This window comes from Chiloscyllium punctatum, chromosome 49, assembly GCF_047496795.1.
Source record: "Chiloscyllium punctatum isolate Juve2018m chromosome 49, sChiPun1.3, whole genome shotgun sequence".
NCBI lineage: Eukaryota > Metazoa > Chordata > Chondrichthyes > Orectolobiformes > Hemiscylliidae > Chiloscyllium > Chiloscyllium punctatum.
The window spans coordinates 38,784,104-38,805,413 of NC_092787.1; the positions used below are offsets into that span (position 1 = coordinate 38,784,104).

The 21,310-nt window shown below is 59.2% G+C and overlaps 1 protein-coding gene across 1 annotated transcript in view; it reads left to right on the forward strand.

Annotated features, from left to right (window-relative positions):
• LOC140469283 (apical endosomal glycoprotein-like) overlaps window positions 1-17,375 on the forward strand; it is a 48,991-nt gene extending 31,616 nt beyond the window's left edge. Inside the window, exons 4-6 of the mRNA XM_072565626.1 lie at window positions 5,678-5,805; window positions 14,721-14,931; window positions 17,200-17,375. Coding sequence (XP_072421727.1) covers window positions 5,678-5,805; window positions 14,721-14,931; window positions 17,200-17,375 — 515 coding nt within the window. The remainder of the gene's footprint in view (window positions 1-5,677; window positions 5,806-14,720; window positions 14,932-17,199) is intronic.
• The last annotated feature ends 3,935 nt before the right edge of the window (window positions 17,376-21,310 follow it).

A 21,310-nucleotide genomic window follows, 5' to 3' on the forward strand; every position in this document is an offset into this window, starting at 1 on the left:
GCTGGTTGGAAGAAGACAGAGGGTAGTAGTTGATGGTAAAGGTTCATCTTGGAGTGCAGTTACTAGCGGTGTTCCACAAGGATCTGTTTTGGGACCATTGCTGTTTGTCATTTTTATAAATGACCTGGAGGAGGGGCTAGAATGCTGGGTGAGCAAGTTTGCGGATGATATGAAAGTCAGTGGAGTTGTGGACAGTGAGGAAGGATGTGGCAGGTTACAGCGGGATATAGAGAAGCTGCAGAGCTGGGCAGACAGGTGGCAAATGGAGTTCAATGTGGGTAAGTGTGAGGTGATTCACTTTGGTAAGAGTAACAAAAAGATGGGGTACTGGGCTAATGGTCGGATACTTGGTAGTGTGTATGAGCAGAGGGATCTTGGTGTCCATGTACACAGATCTCTGAAAGTTGCCATCCAGGTAAATAGTGCGGTGAAGAAGGCATATGGCTTACTGGCTTTTATTGGTAGAGGAATTGAGTTCCGGAGTCCTGAGGTCATGTTGCAGTTGTATAAGACTCTGGTGCGGCTGCATCTGGAGTATTGTGTGCAGTTTTGGTCGCAATACTATAGGAAGGATGTGGAGGCACTGGAACGGGTGCAGAGGAGGTTTACCAGGATGTTGCCTGGTATGGTAGGAAGATCATATGAGGAAAGGCTGAGGCACTTGGGGCTGTTTTCATTGGAGAAAAGAAGGTTTAGGGGTGACTTGATAGAGGTGTACAAGATGATTAGGGGTTTTGATAGGGTTGACCATGAGAACCTTTTTCCACGTATGGAGTCAGCTATTACAAGGGGGCATAGCTTTAAATTAAGGGGTGGTAGGTATAGGACAGATGTTAGGAGTAGATTCTTTACTCAGCGAGTCGTGAGTTCATGGAATGCCCTGCCAGTAGCAGTGGTGGACTCTCCCTCTTTATGGGCATTTAAACAGGCATTGGATAGGCATATGGAGGATAGTTGGAAGTTTGGAGCTAGGGTGAGGTGGGGGAAGGGGAAATGAGGAAACTGTTGAAGTCCACATTGATGCCCTGGGGTTGAAGTGTTCCGAGGCGGAAGATGAGGCGTTCTTCCTCCAGGCGTCTGGTGGTGAGGGAGCGGCGGTGAAGGAGGCCCAGGACCTCCATGTCCTCGGCAGAGTGGGAGGGGGAGTTGAAATGTTGGGCCACGGGGCGGTGGGGTTGATTGGTGCGGGTGTCCCGGAGATGTTCCCTAAAGCGCTCTGCTAGGAGGTGTCCAGTCTCCCCAATGTTGAGGAGACCGCATCGGGAGCAACGGATACAATAAATGATATTAGTGGATGTGCAGGTGAAACTTTGATGGATGTGGAAGGCTCCTTTAGAGCCTTGGTACTCTCACTGGGGTACAGTCCCACACACACTGACTCTCACTGGGGTACAGTCCACACACACACTGACTCTCACTGGGGTACAGTCTCACACACACTGACTCTCACTGGGATACAGTCCCACACACACTGACTCTCACTGGGGTACAGTCTCACACACACTGACTCTCACTGGGGTACAGTCCCACACACACTGACTCTCACTGGGGTACAGTCCCACACACACTGACTCTCACTGGGGTACAGTCTCACACACACTGACTCTCACTGGGATACAGTCTCACACACACTGACTCACTGGGGTACAGTCCCACACACACTGACTCTCACTGAGGTACAGTCCCACACACACTGACTCTCACTGGGGTACAGTCCACACACACACTGACTCTCACTGGGGTACAGTCCCTCACACACTGACTCTCACTGGGGTACAGTCCCACACACACTGACTCTCACTGGGGTACAGTCTCACACACACTGACTCTCACTGGGGTACAGTCTCACACACACTGACTCTCACTGGGATACAGTCCCACACACACTGACTCTCACTGGGGGACAGTCTCACGCACACACTGACTCTCACTGGGGGATGGTCCCACACGCACACTGACTCTCACTGGAATACAGTTCCACACACACTGTCTCTCAGGGGGTACAGACCCACACACACTGACTCTCACTGGGGGACAGTCCCACACACACTGACTCTCACTGGGGAACATTCCCACACACACTGGCTCTCACTGGGGTACAGTCCCACACACACTGACTGTCACTCAAGTTCAGTCCCACACACAGACTATCATGGGGTACTGTCCCACACATACTGAGTCTCACTAGGGTACAGTTCCACACACACTGTCTCTCACGGGGTACAGTCTCACACACACTGACTCTCACTGGGATACTGACCCACACACACACTGACTGTCACTGGGGGGGGGGGTTCCACACGCACTGACCCTCACTGGGGTTCAGTCCCTCACACACTGACTCTCACTGGGGGACAGTACCACACACACTGACTCTCACTGGGGTACAGTCACACGCACACTGAATCTCACTGGGGGACAGTCCCACACACACTGTCTCTCAAGGGGTACAGTCCCACACATACTGTCTCTCAAGTGGTACAGACTCACACACTGACTCTCACTGGGTTATAATCCCACACACACTGACTCTCACTGGGGGACAGTCCCACACACACTGACTCTCAATGGGGGACAGTCCCACACACACTGATTCTCAATGGGGGACAGTCCCACACACACTGACTCTCACTGGGGGACGGTCCCATACACACACTGACTCTCACTGGGTACAGTCCCACACACTGTCTCTCAAGGGGGACAGTCCCACACACACTGACTCTCACTGGGGTACAGTCTCACACACACTGACTCTCACTGGGGGACGGTCCCATACACACACTGACTCTCACTGGGTACAGTCCCACACACTGTCTCTCAAGGGGGACAGTCCCACACACACTGATTCTCACTGGGATACTGTCCCACACACACTGACTCTCACTGAGGTACAGTACCACACACACTGACTCTCACTGGGATACAGTCCCACACACACTGACTCTCACTGGGGGACAGTCTCACACACACTGACTCTCACTGGGGGACAGTCTCACGCACACACTGACTCTCACTGGGGGATGGTCCCACACACACACTGACTCTCACTGGAATACAGTTCCACACACACTGTCTCTCAGGGGGTACAGACCCACACACACTGACTCTCACTGGGGGACAGTCCCACACACACTGACTCTCACTGGAATACAGTCCCACACACACTGACTCTCACTGGGATACAGTTCCACACACACTGTCTCTCAGGGGGTACAGACCCACACACATTGACTCTCACTGGGGAACATTCCCACACACACTGACTCTCACTGGGGTACAGTACCACACACACTGACTCTCACTGGGGAACATTCCCACACACACTGACTCTCACTGGGGTACAGTACCACACACACTGACTGTCACTCAAGTTCAGTCCCACACACAGACTATCATGGGGTACTGTCCCACACACACTGAGTCTCAAGGGTACAGTTCCACACACACTGTCTCTCACGGGGTACAGTCTCACACACACTGACTCTCACTGGGATACTGACCCACACACACACTGACTGTCACTGGGGGGGGGGTTCCACACGCACTGACCCTCACTGGGGTTCAGTCCCTCACACACTGACTCTCACTGGGGGACAGTACCACACACACTGAATCTCACTGGGGGACAGTCACACACACACACAGACTCTCACTGGGGTACAGTCCCACACACACTGTCTCTCAAGGGGTACAGTCCCACACACACTGTCACTCAAGTGGTACAGACTCACACACTGACTCTCACTGGGTTATAATCCCACACACACTGACTCTCACTGGGATACTGACCCACACACACACTGACTCTCACTGGGGTACAGTCCCTCACACACTGACTATCACTGGGGGATAGTCCCACATACACTGATTCTCACTGGGGTACAGTCCCTCACACACTGACTATCACTGGGGGACAGTACCACACACACTGACTCTCACTGCGGTACAGTCCCACACACACTGACTCTCACTGGGGTACAGGGTCCCACACACATTGACTCTCACTGGGGAACATTCCCACACACACTGACTCTCACTGGGGTACAGTACCACACACACTGACTGTCACTCAAGTTCAGTCCCACACACAGACTATCATGGGGTACTGTCCCACACACACTGAGTCTCACTAGGGTACAGTTCCACACACACTGTCTCTCACGGGGTACAGTCTCACACACACTGACTCTCACTGGGATACTGACCCACACACACACTGACTGTCACTGGGGGGGGGTTCCACACGCACTGACCCTCACTGGGGTTCAGTCCCTCACACACTGACTCTCACTGGGGGACAGTACCACACACACTGAATCTCACTGGGGGACAGTCACACACACACACAGACTCTCACTGGGGTACAGTCCCACACACACTGTCTCTCAAGGGGTACAGTCCCACACACACTGTCACTCAAGTGGTACAGACTCACACACTGACTCTCACTGGGTTATAATCCCACACACACTGACTCTCACTGGGATACTGACCCACACACACACTGACTCTCACTGGGGTACAGTCCCTCACACACTGATTCTCACTGGGGTACAGTCCCTCACACACTGACTATCACTGGGGGACAGTACCACACACACTGACTATCACTGGGGGACAGTACCACACACACTGACTATCACTGGGGGACAGTACCACACACACTGACTCTCACTGCGGTACAGTCCCACACACACTGACTCTCACTGGGGTACAGGGTCCCACACACACTGACTCTCACTGGGGTACAGTCCCACACACACTGACTCTCACTGGGATACAGTCCCACACACACTGACTCTGACTGGGGTACAGGGTCCCACACACACTGACTCTCACTGGGATACAGTCCCACACACACTGACTCTCACTGGGGTACAGGGTCCCACACACACTGACTCTCACTGGGGAACAGTCCCACACACACTGACTCTCACTGGGGAACAGTCCCACACACACTGACTCTCAGAAGCCCCATTTAAAATGGAAATCTCCATGATGTGATTGCGCGGTGTTTCGGGTATGGTTAACATGTCATTACGGTGTTTGGCCTGGTAACTCCTGAATGCTGTGTGAATCTCCCTGTTATCTCCATCCCCTACATTGGACTGATGTGTTGGGATTCTGTTGCTGAGGGTTGTGCAGCGTAAATCAGACTGGGACAGATTGGCCCTTATTTTATCACCATCCCCAGCAGCTCGTGTCTGAGCACCGTTGTGACTGATAGTATTTGGAAGCAGTTATGAACTCCCCAATCACAGAATCAAATAATCATTCAGCAAGATTCTTTCAATGTAAATCTATATGATCTCTAACCTAGTAAACCATGTATACCCATTAACCCACTAACCTGTCTGGGGAGTGCTCTGTTTGATCATTACCGCACAGCCTCAATGTGAGTATCATCGTGCAATGCAGATCATATTCAGGCAGACTTCCTTTCATAACCACCCCTACCTTCAAGTGTTTGTGACCCTATTATCCATGAAGGGATTATCCAACAAGGCCAGCTGTCTCCAGCCTGTCGTGTGTCCCTGACCTACAGGGTGTGGGAATCACACTGAGCTCTCTCTGCAGTGTGTCCCTGACCTACAGGATGTGGGAATCACACTGAGCTCTCTCTGCAGTGTGTCCCTGACCTACAGGATGTGGGAATCACACTGAGCTCTCTCTGCAGGAACGTTGAGTCTCAAGGTGCAGCAACAAGGCCAGCCTGAGGAGCTCCTGTGGACAAAGACAGGGACACAGGGGAATCAATGGAGATGGGCATTTCACACCATCGCACCCCAGAACAAGCACTTCCAGGTAATAACATCCTGACTGAGCGACCGACAGTCAGAGGGTCAGTGCTGAGGGAGTGCCGCACTGTCGGAGGGTCAGTACTGAGGGAGTGCCGCACTGTCGGAGAGTCAGTGCTGAGGGAGTGGGCACTGTCGGAGGGTCAGGGCTGAGGGAGTGCCGCACTGTCGGAGGGTCAGTGCTGAGGGAGTGCCGCACTGTCGGAGGGTCAGGGCTGAGGGAGTGCCACACTGTCGGAGGGTCAGTGCTGAGGGAGTGCTGCACTGTCGGAGGGTCAGTGCTCAGGGAGTGCTGCACTGTCGGAGGGTCAGTGCTGAGGGAGTGTCACACTGTCGGAGGGTCTGTGCTGAGGGAGTGTCACAATGTCGGAGGGTGAGTGCTGGGGGAGCACCGCACTGTCGGAGGGTCAGTGCTGAGGGAGTGCCGCACTGTTGGAGGGTCAGGGCTGAGGGAGTGCCGCACTGTCGGAGGGTCAGTGCTGAGGGAGTGCCACACTGTCGGAGGGTCAGGGCTGAGAGAGTGGGCACTGTCGGAGGGTCAGTACTGAGGGAGTGCAGCACTGTCGGAGGGTCAGTGCTGAGGGAGTGCTGCACTGTCGAAGGGTCAGTGCTGAGGGAGTGTCACACTGTCGGAGGGTCAGTGCTGAGGGAGTGTCACACTGTCGGAGGGTCTGTGCTGAGGGAGTGCCGCACTGTCGGAGGGTCAGTGCTGAGGGAGTGCCGCACTGTCGGAGGGTCAGTGCTGAGGGAGTGCTGCACTGTCGGAGGGTCAGTGCTGAGGGAGTGTCACACTGTCGGAGGGTCAGTGCTGAGGGAGTGCCGCACTGTCGGAGGGTCAGTGCTGAGGGAGTTCCGCACTGTTGGAGGGTCAGTGCTGGGGGAGTGTCACACTGTCAGAGGGTCAGTACTGAGGGAGTGCCACACTGTCGGAGGGTCAGTGCTGAGGGAGTGCCGCACTGTCGGAGGGTCAGTGCTGAAGGAGTGCCGCACTGTCGGAGGGTCAGTGCTGAGGGAGTGCTGCACTGTCGGAGGGTCAGTGCTGAGGGAGTGCCGCACTGTCGGAGGGTCAGTGCTGAGAGAGCGCCCGCCCTGTCGGAGGGTCAGTGCTGAGGGAGTGCCGCACTGTCGGAGGGTCAGTGCTGAGGGATTGGGCACTGTCGGAGGGTCAGTACTGAGGGAGTGCCGCACTGTCGGAGGGTCAGTGCTGAGGGAGTGCCGCACTGTCGGAGGGTCAATCCTGTGGGAGCGCCGCACTGTCGGAGGGTCAGTGCTGAGAGAGCGCCCGCCCTGTCGGAGGGTCAGTGCTGAGGGAGTGCCGCACTGTCGGAGGGTCAGCGCTGAGGGAGTGCCGCACTGTCGGAGGGTCAGTGCTGAGGGAGTGCCGCACTGTCGGAGAGTCAGTGCTGAGGGAGTGTCACTCTGTCGGAGGGTCAGTGCTGAGGGAGTGCCGCACTGTCGGAGGGTCAGTGCTGAGGGAGTGCCGCACTGTCGGAGAGTCAGTGCTGAGGGAGTGTCACTCTGTCGGAGGGTCAGTGCTGAGGGAGTGCCGCAATGTCGGTGGGTCAGGGCTGAGGGAGTGCCACACTGTCGGAGGGTCAGTGCTGAGGGAGTGCCGCACTGTCGGAGGGTCAGGGCTGAAGGAGTGGGCACTGTCGGAGGGTTAGTACTGAGGGAGTGCCGCACTGTTGGAGGGTCAGTGCTGAGGAAGTGCTGCACTGTCGGAGGGTCAGTGCTGAGGGAGTGCTGCACTGTCAGCGGGTCAGTGCTGAGGGAGTGCTGCACTGTCAGAGGGTCAGTACTGAGGGAGTGCCACACTGTCGGAGGGTCAGTGCTGAGGGAGTGCTGCACTGTCGGAGGTTCAGTGCTGAGGGAGTGCTGCACTGTCAGCGGGTCAGTGCTGAGGGAGTGCTGCACTGTCGGAGGGTCAGTGCTGAGGGAGTGCCGCACTGTCGGAGGGTCAGTTCTGAGGGAGTGCCACACTGTCGGAGGGCCAGTGCTGAGGGAGTGCTGCACTGTCGGAGGGTCAGTGCTGAGGGAGTGGGCACTGTCGGAGGGTCAGTACTGAGGGAGTGCCACACTGTCGGAGGGTCAGTACTGAGGGAGTGCGACACTGTCGGAGGGTCAGTTCTGAGGGAGTGCCGCACTGTTGGAGGGTCAGTACTGAGGGATTGGGCACTGTCGGAGGGTCAGTGCTGAAGGAGTGCCGCACTGTCGGAGGGTCAGTACTGAGGGATTGGGCACTGTCGGAGGGTCAGTACTGAGGGAGTGCCGCACTGTCGGAGGGTCAGTGCTGAAGGAGTGCCGCACTGTCGGAGGGTCCATGCTGTGGGAGTGCCGCACTGTCGGAGGGTCAGTGCTGAGGGAGTGCCACACTGTCGGAGGGTCAGTGCTGAGGGATTGGGCACTGTCGGAGGGTCAGTACTGAGGGAGTGCCGCACTGTCGGAGGGTCAGTGCTGAGGGAGTGCCGCACTGTCGGAGGGTCAATCCTGTGGGAGCGCCGCACTGTCGGAGGGTCAGTACTGAGGGAGTGGGCACTGTCAGAGGGTCAGTGCTGAGGGAGTGCCGCACTGTCGGAGGGTAAGTGCTGAGGGAGTGCCGCACTGTCGGAGGGTCAGTGCTGAGGGAGCGCCCGCCCTGTCGGAGGGTCAGTGCTGAGGGAGTGCCGCACTGTCGGAGGGTCAGTGCTGAGGGAGTGCCGCACTGTTGGAGGGTCAGTACTGAGGGATTGGGCACTGTCGGAGGGTCAGTACTGAGGGAGTGCCGCACTGTCGGAGGGTCAGTGCTGAGGGAGTGCCGCACTGTCGGAGGGTCAATCCTGTGGGAGCGCCGCACTGTCGGAGGGTCAGTTCTGAGGGAGTTCCACACTGTCGGACGGTCAGTGCTGAGGGAGTGCTGCACTGTTGGAGGGTCAGTGCTGAGGGAGTGCCGCACTGTCGGAGGGTCAATGCTGTGGGAGTGCCGCACTTTCACAGGGTCAGTGCTGAGGGAGTGCCGCACTGTCGGAGGGTCAGTGCTGAGGGAGTGCCACACTGTCGGAGGGTCAGTGCTGAGGGAGTGCCACACTGTCGGAGGGTCAGTGCTGAGGGAGTTCCGCACTGTTGGAGGGTCAGTGCTGGGGGAGTGTCACACTGTCAGAGGGTCAGTACTGAGGGAGTGCCACACTGTCGGAGGGTCAGTGCTGAGGGAGTGCCGCACTGTCGGAGGGTCAGTGCTGAAGGAGTGCCGCACTGTCGGAGGGTCAGTGCTGAGGGAGTGCTGCACTGTCGGAGGGTCAGTGCTGAGAGAGCGCCCGCCCTGTCGGAGGGTCAGTGCTGAGGGAGTGCCGCACTGTCGGAGGGTCAGTGCTGAGAGAGCGCCCGCCCTGTCGGAGGGTCAGTGCTGAGGGAGTGCCGCACTGTCGGAGGGTCAGTGCTGAGGGATTGGGCACTGTCGGAGGGTCAGTACTGAGGGAGTGCCGCACTGTCGGAGGGTCAGTGCTGAGGGAGTGCCGCACTGTCGGAGGGTCAATCCTGTGGGAGCGCCGCACTGTCGGAGGGTCAGTGCTGAGAGAGCGCCCGCCCTGTCGGAGGGTCAGTGCTGAGGGAGTGCCGCACTGTCGGAGGGTCAGCGCTGAGGGAGTGCCGCACTGTCGGAGGGTCAGTGCTGAGGGAGTGCCGCACTGTCGGAGAGTCAGTGCTGAGGGAGTGTCACACTGTCGGAGGGTCAGTTCTGAGGGAGTTCCACACTGTCGGACGGTCAGTGCTGAGGGAGTGCTGCACTGTTGGAGGGTCAGTGCTGAGGGAGTGCCGCACTGTCGGAGGGTCAATGCTGTGGGAGTGCCGCACTTTCACAGGGTCAGTGCTGAGGGAGTGCCGCACTGTCGGAGGGTCAGTGCTGAGGGAGTGCCACACTGTCGGAGGGTCAGTGCTGAGGGAGTGTCACTCTGTCGGAGGGTCAGTACTGAGGGAGTGCCACACTGTCGGAGGGTCAGTTCTGAGGGAGTTCCACACTGTCGGACGGTCAGTGCTGAGGGAGTGCTGCACTGTTGGAGGGTCAGTGCTGAGGGAGTGCCGCACTGTCGGAGGGTCAATGCTGTGGGAGTGCCGCACTTTCACAGGGTCAGTGCTGAGGGAGTGCCGCACTGTCGGAGGGTCAGTGCTGAGGGAGTGCCACACTGTCGGAGGGTCAGTGCTGAGGGAGTGTCACTCTGTCGGAGGGTCAGTACTGAGGGAGTGCCACACTGTCGGAGGGTCAGTTCTGAGGGAGTGCCGCACTGTCGGAGGGTCAGTGCTGAGGGAGTGCCACACTGTCGGAGGGTCAGTGCTGAGGGAGTGCCACACTGTCGGAGGGTCAGTGCTGAGGGAGTGCCACACTGTCGGAGGGTCAGTGCTGAGGGAGTGCCGCACTGTCGGAGGGTCAGTGCTGAGGGAGTGCCGCACTGTCGGTGGGTCAGGGCTGAGGGAGTGCCACACTGTCGGAGGGTCAGTGCTGAGGGAGTGCCGCACTGTCGGAAGGTCAGGGCTGAGGGAGTGGGCACTGTCGGAGGGTCAGTACTGAGGGAGTGTCACACTGTCGGAGGGTCTGTGCTGAGGGAGCGCCGCACTGTCGGAGGGTCAGTGCTGAGGGAGTGCCGCACTGTCGGAGGGTCAGGGCTGAGGGAGTGCCACACTGTCGGAGGGTCAGGGCTGAGGGAGTGGGCACTGTCGGAGGGTCAGTGCTGAGGGAGTGGGCACTGTCGGAGGGTCAGTGCTGAGGGAGTGCCGCACTGTCGGAGGGTCAATGCTGTGGGAGTGCCGCACTGTTGGAGGGTCAGTACTGAGGGATTGGGCACTGTCGGAGGGTCAGTACTGAGGGAGTGGGCACTGTCGGAGGGTCAGTACTGAGGGAGTGCCGCACTGTCGGAGGGTCAGGGCTGAGGGAGTGCCACACTGTCGGAGGGTCAGGGCTGAGGGAGTGGGCACTGTCGGAGGGTCAGTACTGAGGGAGTGCCGCACTGTCGGAGGGTCAGTGCTGAGGGAGTGCTGCACTGTCGGAGGGTCAGTGCTGAGGGAGTGTCTCACTGTCGGAGGGTCAGTACTGAGGGAGTGCCGCACTGTCGGAGGGTCAATGCTGTGGGAGTGCCGCACTGTCGGAGGGTCAATGCTGTGGGAGTGCCGCACTGTCGGAGTGTCAGTGCTGAGGGAGTGTCACAATGTCGGAGGGTCAGTGCTGGGAGAGTGTCACAATGTCGGAGGGTCAGTGCTGGGAGAGTGTCACACTGTCAGAGGGTCAGTGCTGAGGGAGTGCCACACTGTCGGAGGGTCAGTGCTGAGGGAGTGCTGCACTGTCGGAGGGTCAGTGCTGAGGGAGTGCTGCACTGTCAGCGGGTCAGTGCTGAGGGAGTGCTGCACTGTCAGCGGGTCAGTGCTGAGGGAGTGCTGCACAGTCGGAGGGTCAGTGCTGAGGGAGTGGGCACTGTCGGAGGGTCAGTACTGAGGGAGTGCCACACTGTCGGAGGGTCAGTACTGAGGGAGTGCGACACTGTCGGAGGGTCAGTTCTGAGGGAGTGCCGCACTGTCGGAGGGTCAATGCTGTGGGAGTGCCGCACTGTTGGAGGGTCAGTACTGAGGGATTGGGCACTGTCGGAGGGTCAGTACTGAGGGATTGGGCACTGTTGGAGGGTCAGCACTGAGGGATTGGGTACTGTCGGAGGGTCAGTGCTGAGGGAGTGCCGCACTGTCGGAGGGTCAGTTCTGAGGGAGTGCCACACTGTCGGAGGGTCAGTGCTGAGGGAGTGCCGCACTGTTGGAGGGTCAGTACTGAGGGAGTGCCGCACTGTCGGAGGGTCAGTTCTGAGGGAGTTCCACACTGTCGGACGGTCAGTGCTGAGGGAGTGCCGCACTGTTGGAGGGTCAGTACTGAGGGATTGGTCACTGTCGGAGGGTCAGTGCTGAGGGAGTGCCGCACTGTTGGAGGGTCAGTACTGAGGGAGTGTCACACTGTTGGAGGGTCAGTGCTGAGGGAGTGCCGCACTGTCGGAGGGTCAATGCTGTGGGAGTGCCGCACTGTCACAGGGTCAGTGCTGAGGGAGTGCCGCACTGTCGGAGGGTCAGTGCTGAGGGAGTGCAGCACTGTCGGAGGGTCAGTGCCGAGGGATTGGGCACTGTCGGAGGGTCAGTACTGAGGGAGTGCCGCACTGTCGGAGGTTCAGTGCTGAGGGAGTGCCGCACTGTCGGAGGGTCAATCCTGTGGGAGCACCGCACTGTCGGAGGGTCAGTTCTGAGGGAGTTCCACACTGTCGGAGGGTCAGTGCTGAGGGAGTGCCGCACTGTTGGAGGGTCAGTACTGAGGGATTGGTCACTGTCGGAGGGTCAGTACTGAGGGAGTGCCGCACTGTTGGAGGGTCAGTGCTGAGGGAGTGCCGCACTGTCGGAGGGTCAATGCTGTGGGAGTGCCGCACTGTCACAGGGTCAGTGCTGAGGGAGTGCCGCACTGTCGGATGGTCAGTGCTGAGGGAGTGCAGCACTGTCGGTGGGTCAGTGCTGAGGGAGCGCCGCACTGTCGGAGAGTCAGTGCTGAGGGAGTGTCACACTGTCGGACGGTCAGTGCTGAGGGAGTGCCGCACTGTCGGAGGGTCAGTGCTGAGGGAGTGCCGCACTGTCGGTGGGTCAGGGCTGAGGGAGTGCCACACTGTCGGAGGGTCAGTGCTGAGGGAGTGCCGCACTGTCGGAAGGTCAGGGCTGAGGGAGTGGGCACTGTCGGAGGGTCAGTACTGAGGGAGTGCCGCACTGTTGGAGGGTCAGTGCTGAGGGAGTGCCGCACTGACCCTCCGACAGTGCTGAGGGAGTGGGCACTGTCGGAGGGTCAGTACGGAGGGAGTGTCACACTGTCGGAGGGTCTGTGCTGAGGGAGTGTCACAATGTCGGAGGGTCAGTGCTGAGGGAGTGCTGCACTGTCGGAGGGTCAGTTCTGAAGGAGTGCCACACTGTCGGAGGGTCTGTGCTGAGGGAGTGTCACAGTGTCAGAGGGTCAGTACTGAGGGAGTGCCACACTGTCGGAGGGTCAGTGCTGAGGGAGTGCTGCACTGTCGGAGGGTCAGTGCTGAGGGAGTGCTGCACTGTCAGCGGGTCAGTGCTGAGGGAGTGCCGCACTGTCGGAGGGTCAGTGCTGAGGGAGTGCCGCACTGTTGGAGGGTCAGTACTGAGGGATTGGGCACTGTCGGAGGGTCAGTACTGAGGGAGTGGGCACTGTCGGAGGGTCAGTACTGAGGGAGTGCCGCACTGTCGGAGGGTCAGTGCTGAGGGAGTGCCACACTGTCGGAGGGTCAGTTCTGAGGGAGTGCCACACTGTCGGAGGGTCAGTGCTGAGGGAGTGCTGCACTGTCGGAGGGTCAGTGCTGAGGGAGTGCTGCACTGTCAGCGGGTCAGTGCTGAGGGAGTGCCGCACTGTCGGAGGGTCAGTGCTGAGGGAGTGCCGCACTGTCGGAGGGTCAATGCTGTGGGAGTGCCGCACTGTTGGAGGGTCAGTACTGAGGGATTGGGCACTGTCGGAGGGTCAGTACTGAGGGAGTGGGCACTGTCGGAGGGTCAGTACTGAGGGAGTGCCGCACTGTCGGAGGGTCAGTGCTGAGGGAGTGCCACACTGTCGGAGGGTCAGGGCTGAGGGAGTGGGCACTGTCGGAGGGTCAGTACTGAGGGAGTGCCGCACTGTCGGAGGGTCAGTGCTGAGGGAGTGCCGCACTGTTGGAGGGTCAGTGCTGAGGGAGTGTCACACTGTCGGAGGGTCAGTACTGAGGGAGTGCCGCACTGTCGGAGGGTCAGTTCTGAGGGAGTGGGCACTGTCGGAGAGTCAGTGCTGAGGGAGTGGGCACTGTTGGAGGGTCAGTGCTGATGGAGTGCTGCACTGTTGGAGGGTCAGTGCTGAGGGAGTGGGCACTGTCGGAGGGTCAGTGCTGAGGGAGTGGGCACTGTCGGAGGGTCAGTGCTGAGGGAGTGGGCACTGTCGGAGGGTCAGTGCTGATGGAGTGGGCACTGTCGGAGGGTCAGTACTGAGGGAGTGGGCACTGTCGGAGGGTCAGTGCTGAGGGAGTGGGCACTGTCGGAGGGTCAATGCTGAGGGAGTGGGCACTGTCGGAGGGTCAGTACTGAGGGAGTGGGCACTGTCGGAGGGTCAGTGCTGAGGGAGTGGGCACTGTCGGAGGGTCAGTACTGAGGGAGTGGGCACTGTCGGAGGGTCAGTACTGAGGGAGTGCCGCACTGTCGGAGGGTCAGGGCTGAGGGAGTGGGCACTGTCGGAGGGTCAGTGCTGAGGGAGTGTCACACTGTCAGAGGGTCAGTGCTGAGGGAGTGCCGCACTGTCGGAGGGTCAGTGCTGATGGAGTGCTGCACTGTCGGAGGGTCAGTGCTGAGGGAGTGTCACACTGTCGGAGGGTCAGTGCTGAGAGAGTGGGCACTGTCGGAGGGTCAGCGCTGAGGGAGTGGGCACTCTCGGAGGGTCAGTGCTGAGGGAGTGGGCACTGTCAGAGGGTCAGTGCTGAGGGAGTGGGCCCTGTTGGAGGGTCAGTGCTGAGGGAGTGGGCACTGTCAGAGGGTCAGTGCTGAGGGAGTGGGCACTGTCAGAGGGTCAGTGCTGAGGGAGTGGGCACTGTCAGAGCGTCAGTGCTGAGGGAGTGGGCCCTGTTGGAGGGTCAGTGCTGAGGGAGTGGGCACTGTCAGAGGGTCAGTGCTGAGGGAGTGGGCACTGTCAGAGGGTCAGTGCTGAGGGAGTGGGCACTGTCAGAGGGTCAGTGCTGAGGGAGTGGGCACTGTCAGAGGGTCAGTGCTGAGGGAGTGCTGTGTTCCATCATTACTGAACTCCTGAATGGTTTCCTCTGTCCCTCTGGTTATCGACACCACTTACACCAAATATCACTGTCCAGCTTCACATGGCGAAGGACTGGTGATAAATATCTTGTTTGTTTGCAGCTGATGTTTGAAGGTTCTCCCGGAGCTGGTATTGGGGACATTGCCCTTGACGATGTGAGTGTTGTGGGTGGAGAGTGTGAAGTCCAGGGACTGTGCTCCTTCGAGGCCAATATTTGCCAGTACACATCACCTGGAATGCTGAGGTGGAACCGTCTCGTTGGTAACATGTCCAATCGGCCAGTCACTGACCACACAACCGAGACCGCTGAGGGTGAGTGCACCTTCCATTGTCCAGCTCAGCCTGGACACAACCTGGCTTCACCTTCACCGTTTAATCCAAGCCAAGACAGCCACGATGCGATCACTATACTCAAGGACATTTGTAGGGGTGGGGGATGCTAGAGGGAGCACAGTGGTAGTGGGGCATCTGAGAGTGACAGTCATTCTCTATCCTCCCCTCTGCCTGCCCTATCTCCTCGGAGCTGCTGTGGTACAGGGAAGGTGCAGTCAGTATTTTCTTGGCCGGTACCAGGCACGTAGACACCACAGAGGAGGATCGACATTGCCAGGGTAAGGAGCTGGGCTCTCACGTCAGCAGCAGGTCCTCTGTGCCTCTGCAGGTTATGACTCAGAGCCACCTGTAACCTGTCACGATGGGAGGTGGGAGCAGTGCGTTTTTAAGGGAGAGGTGGGTACGATTCTCAGGAGCAGGCGCTGGTCCTCAGAGGGAGGCTGGACCCAGAGATCAGCTTGTAGTCCGATCAGGTTCGAGAGATGAACGTGCCTGGTCCAGCAGGAGTTGGTTCTGAACTGTGAAGCGTGAACACCAGGCCCTGGGGAAGCCATGATGTCGGACTGGAGTGGACACAGTCAGGAATCACACAACACCAGGTTAGAGCCCGGTGACAAAGGAGCAGCGCTCCAAAAACTTGTGATTTCAAATAAACCTGTTTGACTATAACCTCGTGTCCTGTGAATTCTGACTTATTTTTGGGGAGGGTGAAGTAATTGGCACTGCCTGCATACTGGGACTGGTGTTCACGTGAATCAGAGCCAGGGAATAGACAGAGCTTTCAACTAAATACAGGGGGAATAAAATTTGTGGGGGGAAGACTGGGTAAATTTAAGGGAAATGACAATTGATCAAACAAGAGGATGCCAGGAAGGGACAGTGAGAGCAGACATGGCCAGAGTTTACAAAAGCAGTAGAGAGGACCTCAGTTAATGGCTCTGGGTCTGAATACATGCAGCATTCATAATCAAACAAATAAATTGTCAACTCCAATTAAAACACCATCTCTATGACCTGACGGCCTCACGTTCCTGATGAAGGGCTTATGCCTGAGGCAGTGACTCTCCTGCTCCTCGGACGCTGTCCGACCCTGCTGTTCTTCTCCAGCGCCACACTTCTCGACAGCCAACTCCAAGACGTGCTTCTGGAGCAAAGGCCGAACCCGAAGGGGAGCGAGCTGGCAGAGGGTGGTTGGGCAGCCCTCTTGATGAAAGGGAACATTTGTACCGACATGAGAAATGATCTTGGTTCCCAACTTTCCCAACTTAGAATCAATTAAGGTGGAAGTTAGAAACGTCAAGGACGATCGTTGTGAGTTCTTTCGAGGCCATCAGAGAGCAGTCTCATGGACTCAGGTTAAACAGGGCAAGGATACCTCCTGCTGATGACCACAGACTGTCCTCCCTTGGCTGATGTAATACTCCATGTGAAACAACACTTCGAGAAAGCACTGAAGGTGACCAAGACCCAGAATGTGCCCTGAATGAGGGATTTCAATGTCCACCACCAGGAGGGGCTCTGCAGCAACACGACTGCTTTGAGCTGGTCGGATTTAAGGCACATCGCTGCTGGACTGGATCTGGATTAGAGTGGTGCTGGAAAAGCACAGCAGGTCAGGCAGCATCCGAGGAGCAGGAAACATCGGCGTTTCGGGCAAATTGCAGAGAGTGGGTGAGGGACAGATGCAGAGGGTGTTGCCTGGCCTGGAGAGCTTCAGTTAGGAAGAGTGATTGGGCAGCCCTGGGGTGTTTCCCTTGGAGCAGTGGGGGCATGACTGAGACAGCTAAAGTTATGAAGGGCATAGGCAGGGTAGACAGGAAGAAACATTTGCCCCTGGGGAGTCATGGATGACCAGGGGGCAGGCATTTATTGGTGGGGCAGAAGGTTTGGAGGAGATGTAAGGGAAACCTTTCACACCCAGAGGGTGATGGGAATCGGAAGGCACTGCCTGTAACGGAGCAGAGGCAGAAACCCTTCTCACTTTTCGGACGAATTTAGCCGTGCTCCTGAGATGTCAAGGCATATGGGCCAAGTGCTGGGAATGAGTGTCGTTAGGTGGCTGGTTTTGACTGGTTTGGATACGGTGAACTGAAGGGCCTTTATAATTCCACGGCTTTACAACTCATTCTGTTCCAAATGGGGCCGGTGGGTCAGACAGTGTTGTGTCCCACGTGGATGTGAGGCCTCCTCAGATGGAGCCTGTTCAGCCCATTAACTCAGATGGTTTGTTGTCTCCCTTGTGATTAGGACACTTCATGTTGGCCGATACCAGCGCTGGCAACCTTCAGAGTGGTGAGCCACTGCTCCTGGTTTCACCCGTCCAGGAGCCCGTGGTAGCTGGTGCCTGCCTTCAGTTCTGGTTCCAGATGAATGGTGACCATCCAGGTAACAACTTCCAGCCTCGGCCTTGCCTCCCCCTGTGACCTCTGCAGATCTGAGCTCAGGGACACCGATCACCATCTGAGCCCCGGTCTGCAGCAGGATTCTCACAGACAGACGCTGAGCTCTCCTGGGGGCTCCTGTTCGATCGATACAAAGGTATTGGGAATAGGCCTGACCACAGCCCACACAGGCAACAGGTTCTGCTGACCCAACAGCGCCATGATTTGCGATCGTCACAGATTCAATTTGCTTCACACTCACCGAAAGGAGGAGAAGGAGAGCACAGCTAAAACGTTCACAGCCTCTGAGTGAGGGAGTGGGAGCGAGGGGGTGGGAGTGAAGGGTGGGAGTGAGGGTTGGGGGTGAGGGAGTGGGAGCGAAGGGTGAAGGAGTGGGAGCGAGGGGGGGTGGGAGTGAGGGGGTGAGGGGGTGGGAGTGAGGGAGTGAGGGGGTGGGAGCGAGGGGGTTAGAGTGAGTGGGTGAGAGTGGGGGGGTGAGAGTGAGGGGGTGACAGTGGGGGTGAGGGAGTGGGAGCGAGGGTTGGGGATGAGGGAGTGGGAGCGAGGGTTGGGGATGAGGGAGTGGGAGCGAGGGGGTGGGAGTGACGGGGTGGGAGCAAGGGGGTGGGAGCGAGGGGGTGGGAGTGAGGGAGTGGGAGCGTGGGGGTGAGAGCGTGGGGGTGAGAGTGAGGGAGTGGGAGTGAGGGGTTGGGAGTGAGGGGGTGGAAGCGAGGGGTTGGGGGTGAGGGAGTGGGAGCGAGGGTTGGGGGTGAGGGAGTGGGAGTGGGGGGTGGGAGTGAGGGAGTGGTAGTGAGGGGGTGGGAGTGAGGCAGTGGGAGTGAGGGGGTGGGAGTGAGGGGGTGGGGGTGAGGGGGTAGGAGCGAGAGTGAGGGGGTGGGAGTGAGGGAGTGGGAGCGAGGAGGTGGGAGTAAGGGGGTGGAAGTGAGGGAGTGGGAGCGAGGGGGTGAGACTGAGGGGGTGGGAGCGAGAGTAAGGGGTTGTGAGTGAAGGAGTGGGAGTGAGGGGGTGGAAGTGAGGGGGTGAGAGTGAGGGAGTGGGAGTGAAGGGGTGAGAGTGAGGGAGTGGGAGTGAAGGGGTGAGAGTGAGGGAGTGGGAGTGAGGGAGTGGGAGTGAGGGGGTGAGAGTGAGGGGGTGAGAGTGAGGGGGTGAGAGTGAGGGGGTGTGAGAGCGAGGGGGTAAGAGCGAGGGGGTGGAAGTGAGGGGGTAGAAGCGAGAGGATGGGAGTGGGGGAGTGAGAGCGAGGGGGTAAGAGCGAGGGGGTGGGAGTGGGGGGGGGTGAGAGTGAGGGGGTAAGAGCGAGGGGGTGGGAGTAAGGGAGTGAGAGTGAGGGGGTGGGAGTGAGGGTGTGGGAATGAGGGGGTGGGAGTGAGGGATTGGGAGTGAGGGGGTGGGAGTGAGGGGGTGAGATTGAGGGTGTGGGAGGGAGGGGGTAAGGAGCGAGCGGCTGGGAGTGAGGGGGTGTGGGGTTGTGAGTGAGGGGATGTGAGTGAGGGGGTAGCAGTGAGGTGGTGGGAGCGAGGCAGTGGGAGCGAGGCAGTGGAAATGAGGCAGTGGGAGTGAGGGGGGTGAGAGTGAGAGTGTGGGGTTGGGAGGGAGGGGGTGGGAGTGAGGGGGTGAGGGTGAGGGAGTGGGAGCGAGGGGGTGAGAGTGAGGGGTTGGGAGTGAGGGGTGAGAGTGAGGGGGTAAGAGCGAGGGGGTGGGAGTAAGGGAGTGGGAGTGAGGGGGTGGGAGTGAGGGAGTGGGAATGAGGGGGTGGGAGTGAGGGATTGGGAGTGAGGGGGTGGGAGTGAGGGGGTGGGAGTGAGGGGGTGAGAGAGAGTGATGGGGTGGGAGTGAGGGGGTGAGAGTGAGAGTGAGGGAGTGGGAGTGAGAGGGTGTGAGAGTGAGGGGGTGAGAGTGAGGGGGTGAGAGTGAGGGGGTGGGAGTGAGGGGGTGGGAGTGAGGGGGTGTGAGTGAGGGGGTGAGGATGAGGGGGTGAGGATGAGGGGGTGGGGATGAGGGGTATGAGAGTGAGGGGGTGGGAGTGAGGGAATGAGGGAGTGGGAGCGAGGGCGTGAGAGTGTGGGGGTGAGAACGAGGGGGTGCAAGTGAGAGTGTGGGGTTGGGAGTGAGGGGGTGGGACTGAGGGGTTGGGAGTGAGGGGGTGGGAGTGAGGGTGTGAGAGTGAGGGGGTGGGAGTGAGGGAGTGGGAGCGAGGGAGTGAGAGTGAGGGGTTGGGAGTGACAGGGTGTGAGTGAGGGAGTGGGAGTGAGGGGGTGGCAGTGAGGGGTTGGGAGTGAGGGATTGGGAGTGAGGGGTTGGGAGTGAGGGGTTGAGAGTGAGGGGTTGGGAGTGAGGGGTTGGGAGTGAGGGGTTGAGAGTGAGGGGTTGGGAGTGAGGGGTTGGGAGTGAGGGAGTGGGAGTGAGGGGTTGGGAGTGAGGGAGTGGGAGTGAGGGGTTGGGAGTGAGGGGTTGGGAGTGAGGGAGTGGGAGTGAGGGGTTGGGAGTGAGGGAGTGGGAGCGAGGGGTTGGGAGTGAGGGGTTGGGAGTGAGGGAGTGTGAGTGAGGGGGTGGGAGTGAGGGGGTGGGAGCGAAGTGGTGAGAGTGAGAGTGAGGGGTTGGGAGTGAGAGGGTGGGATCGAGGGGGTGAGAGTGTGGGGGTGAGAGCGAGGGGGTGAGAGTGGGAGTGAGAGGGTGGGGTTGGGAGCGAGGGGGTGGGAGTGAGGGAGTGGGAGTGAGGGAATGAGGGAGTGGGAGCGAGGGCGTGAGAGTGTGGGGGTGAGAACGAGGGGGGTGCAAGTGAGACTGTGGGGTTGGGAGTGAGGGGGTGGGACTGAGGGGTTGGGAGTGAAGGGGTGTGAGTGAGGGAGTGGGAGTGAGGGGGTGGCAGTGAGGGGGTGGCAGTGAGGGGTTGGGAGTGAGGGGTTGGGAGTGAGGGGGTGGGAGTGAGAGTGAGGGGGTGGGAGTGAGGGGGTGGGAGTGAGGGGGTGGGAGTGAGAGTGAGGGGTTGGGAGTGAGGGGTTGGGAGTGAGGGGTTGGGAGTGAGGGGTTGGGAGTGAGGGGGTGGGAGTGGGAGTGAGGGGTTGGGAGTGAGGGGGTGGGAGTGAGGGGGTGGGAGTGAGAGTGAGGGGGTGGGAGTGAGGGGGTGGGAGTGAGAGTGTGGGGTTGGGAGTGAGTGGGTGGGAGTGAGGTGGTGCAGTGAGGGGGTGAGAGTGAGGGGGTGAGAGCGAGGAGGTAAGAGCGAGGGGTAGGGGGGGTGAGTGAGGGGGTGGGAGTGAGGGGGTGGGAGTGAAGTGGTGAGAGTGAGAGTGAGTGGTTGGGAGTGAGAGGGTGGGATCGAGGGGGTGAGAGTGTGGGGGTGAGAGCGAGGGGGTGAGAGTGAGGGGATGGGAGTGAGGGGGTGGGAGTGAGGGGGTGAGAGCGAGGGGGTGAGAGCGAGGGGGTAAGAGCGAGGGGGTGGGAGCGGGGGGGTGAGAGTGAGGGGATGGGAGTGAGGGAGTGAGTGGGTGAGGGAGTGAGTGGGTGAGGGGGTGAGGGGGTGAGGGTGAGGGGGTGGGGATGAGAGGGTGAGAGTGAGGGGGTGGGAGTGTGGGAATGGGAGTGAGAGGTTGGGAGTGAGGGGGTGAGAGTGAGGGGATGAGAGTAAGAGTGAGGGGTTGAGAGTGAGGGGATGGGAGCGAAGGGGTAAGGAGCGAGCGGCTGGGAGTGAGGGGTGAGAGTGTGGGGGTGAGAGTGTGGGTTTGGGAGTGTGGGGTTGGGGGTGTGGGGTTGGGGGTGGGGGTGGGGGTGAGAGTGATGGGATGGGAGTGAGAGTGAGGGGATGGGAGTGAGGGGGTGGCAGTGAGGGGCTGAAAGTGAGGGGGTGAGAGTGAGAGTGAGGGGGTAAGGAGCGAGGGGTGAGAGAGAAGGGAGGTGAGTGAGGGGGTGAGAGTGAGGGAGTGGGAGTGAAGGGGTGAGAGTGAGGGAGTGGGAGTGAA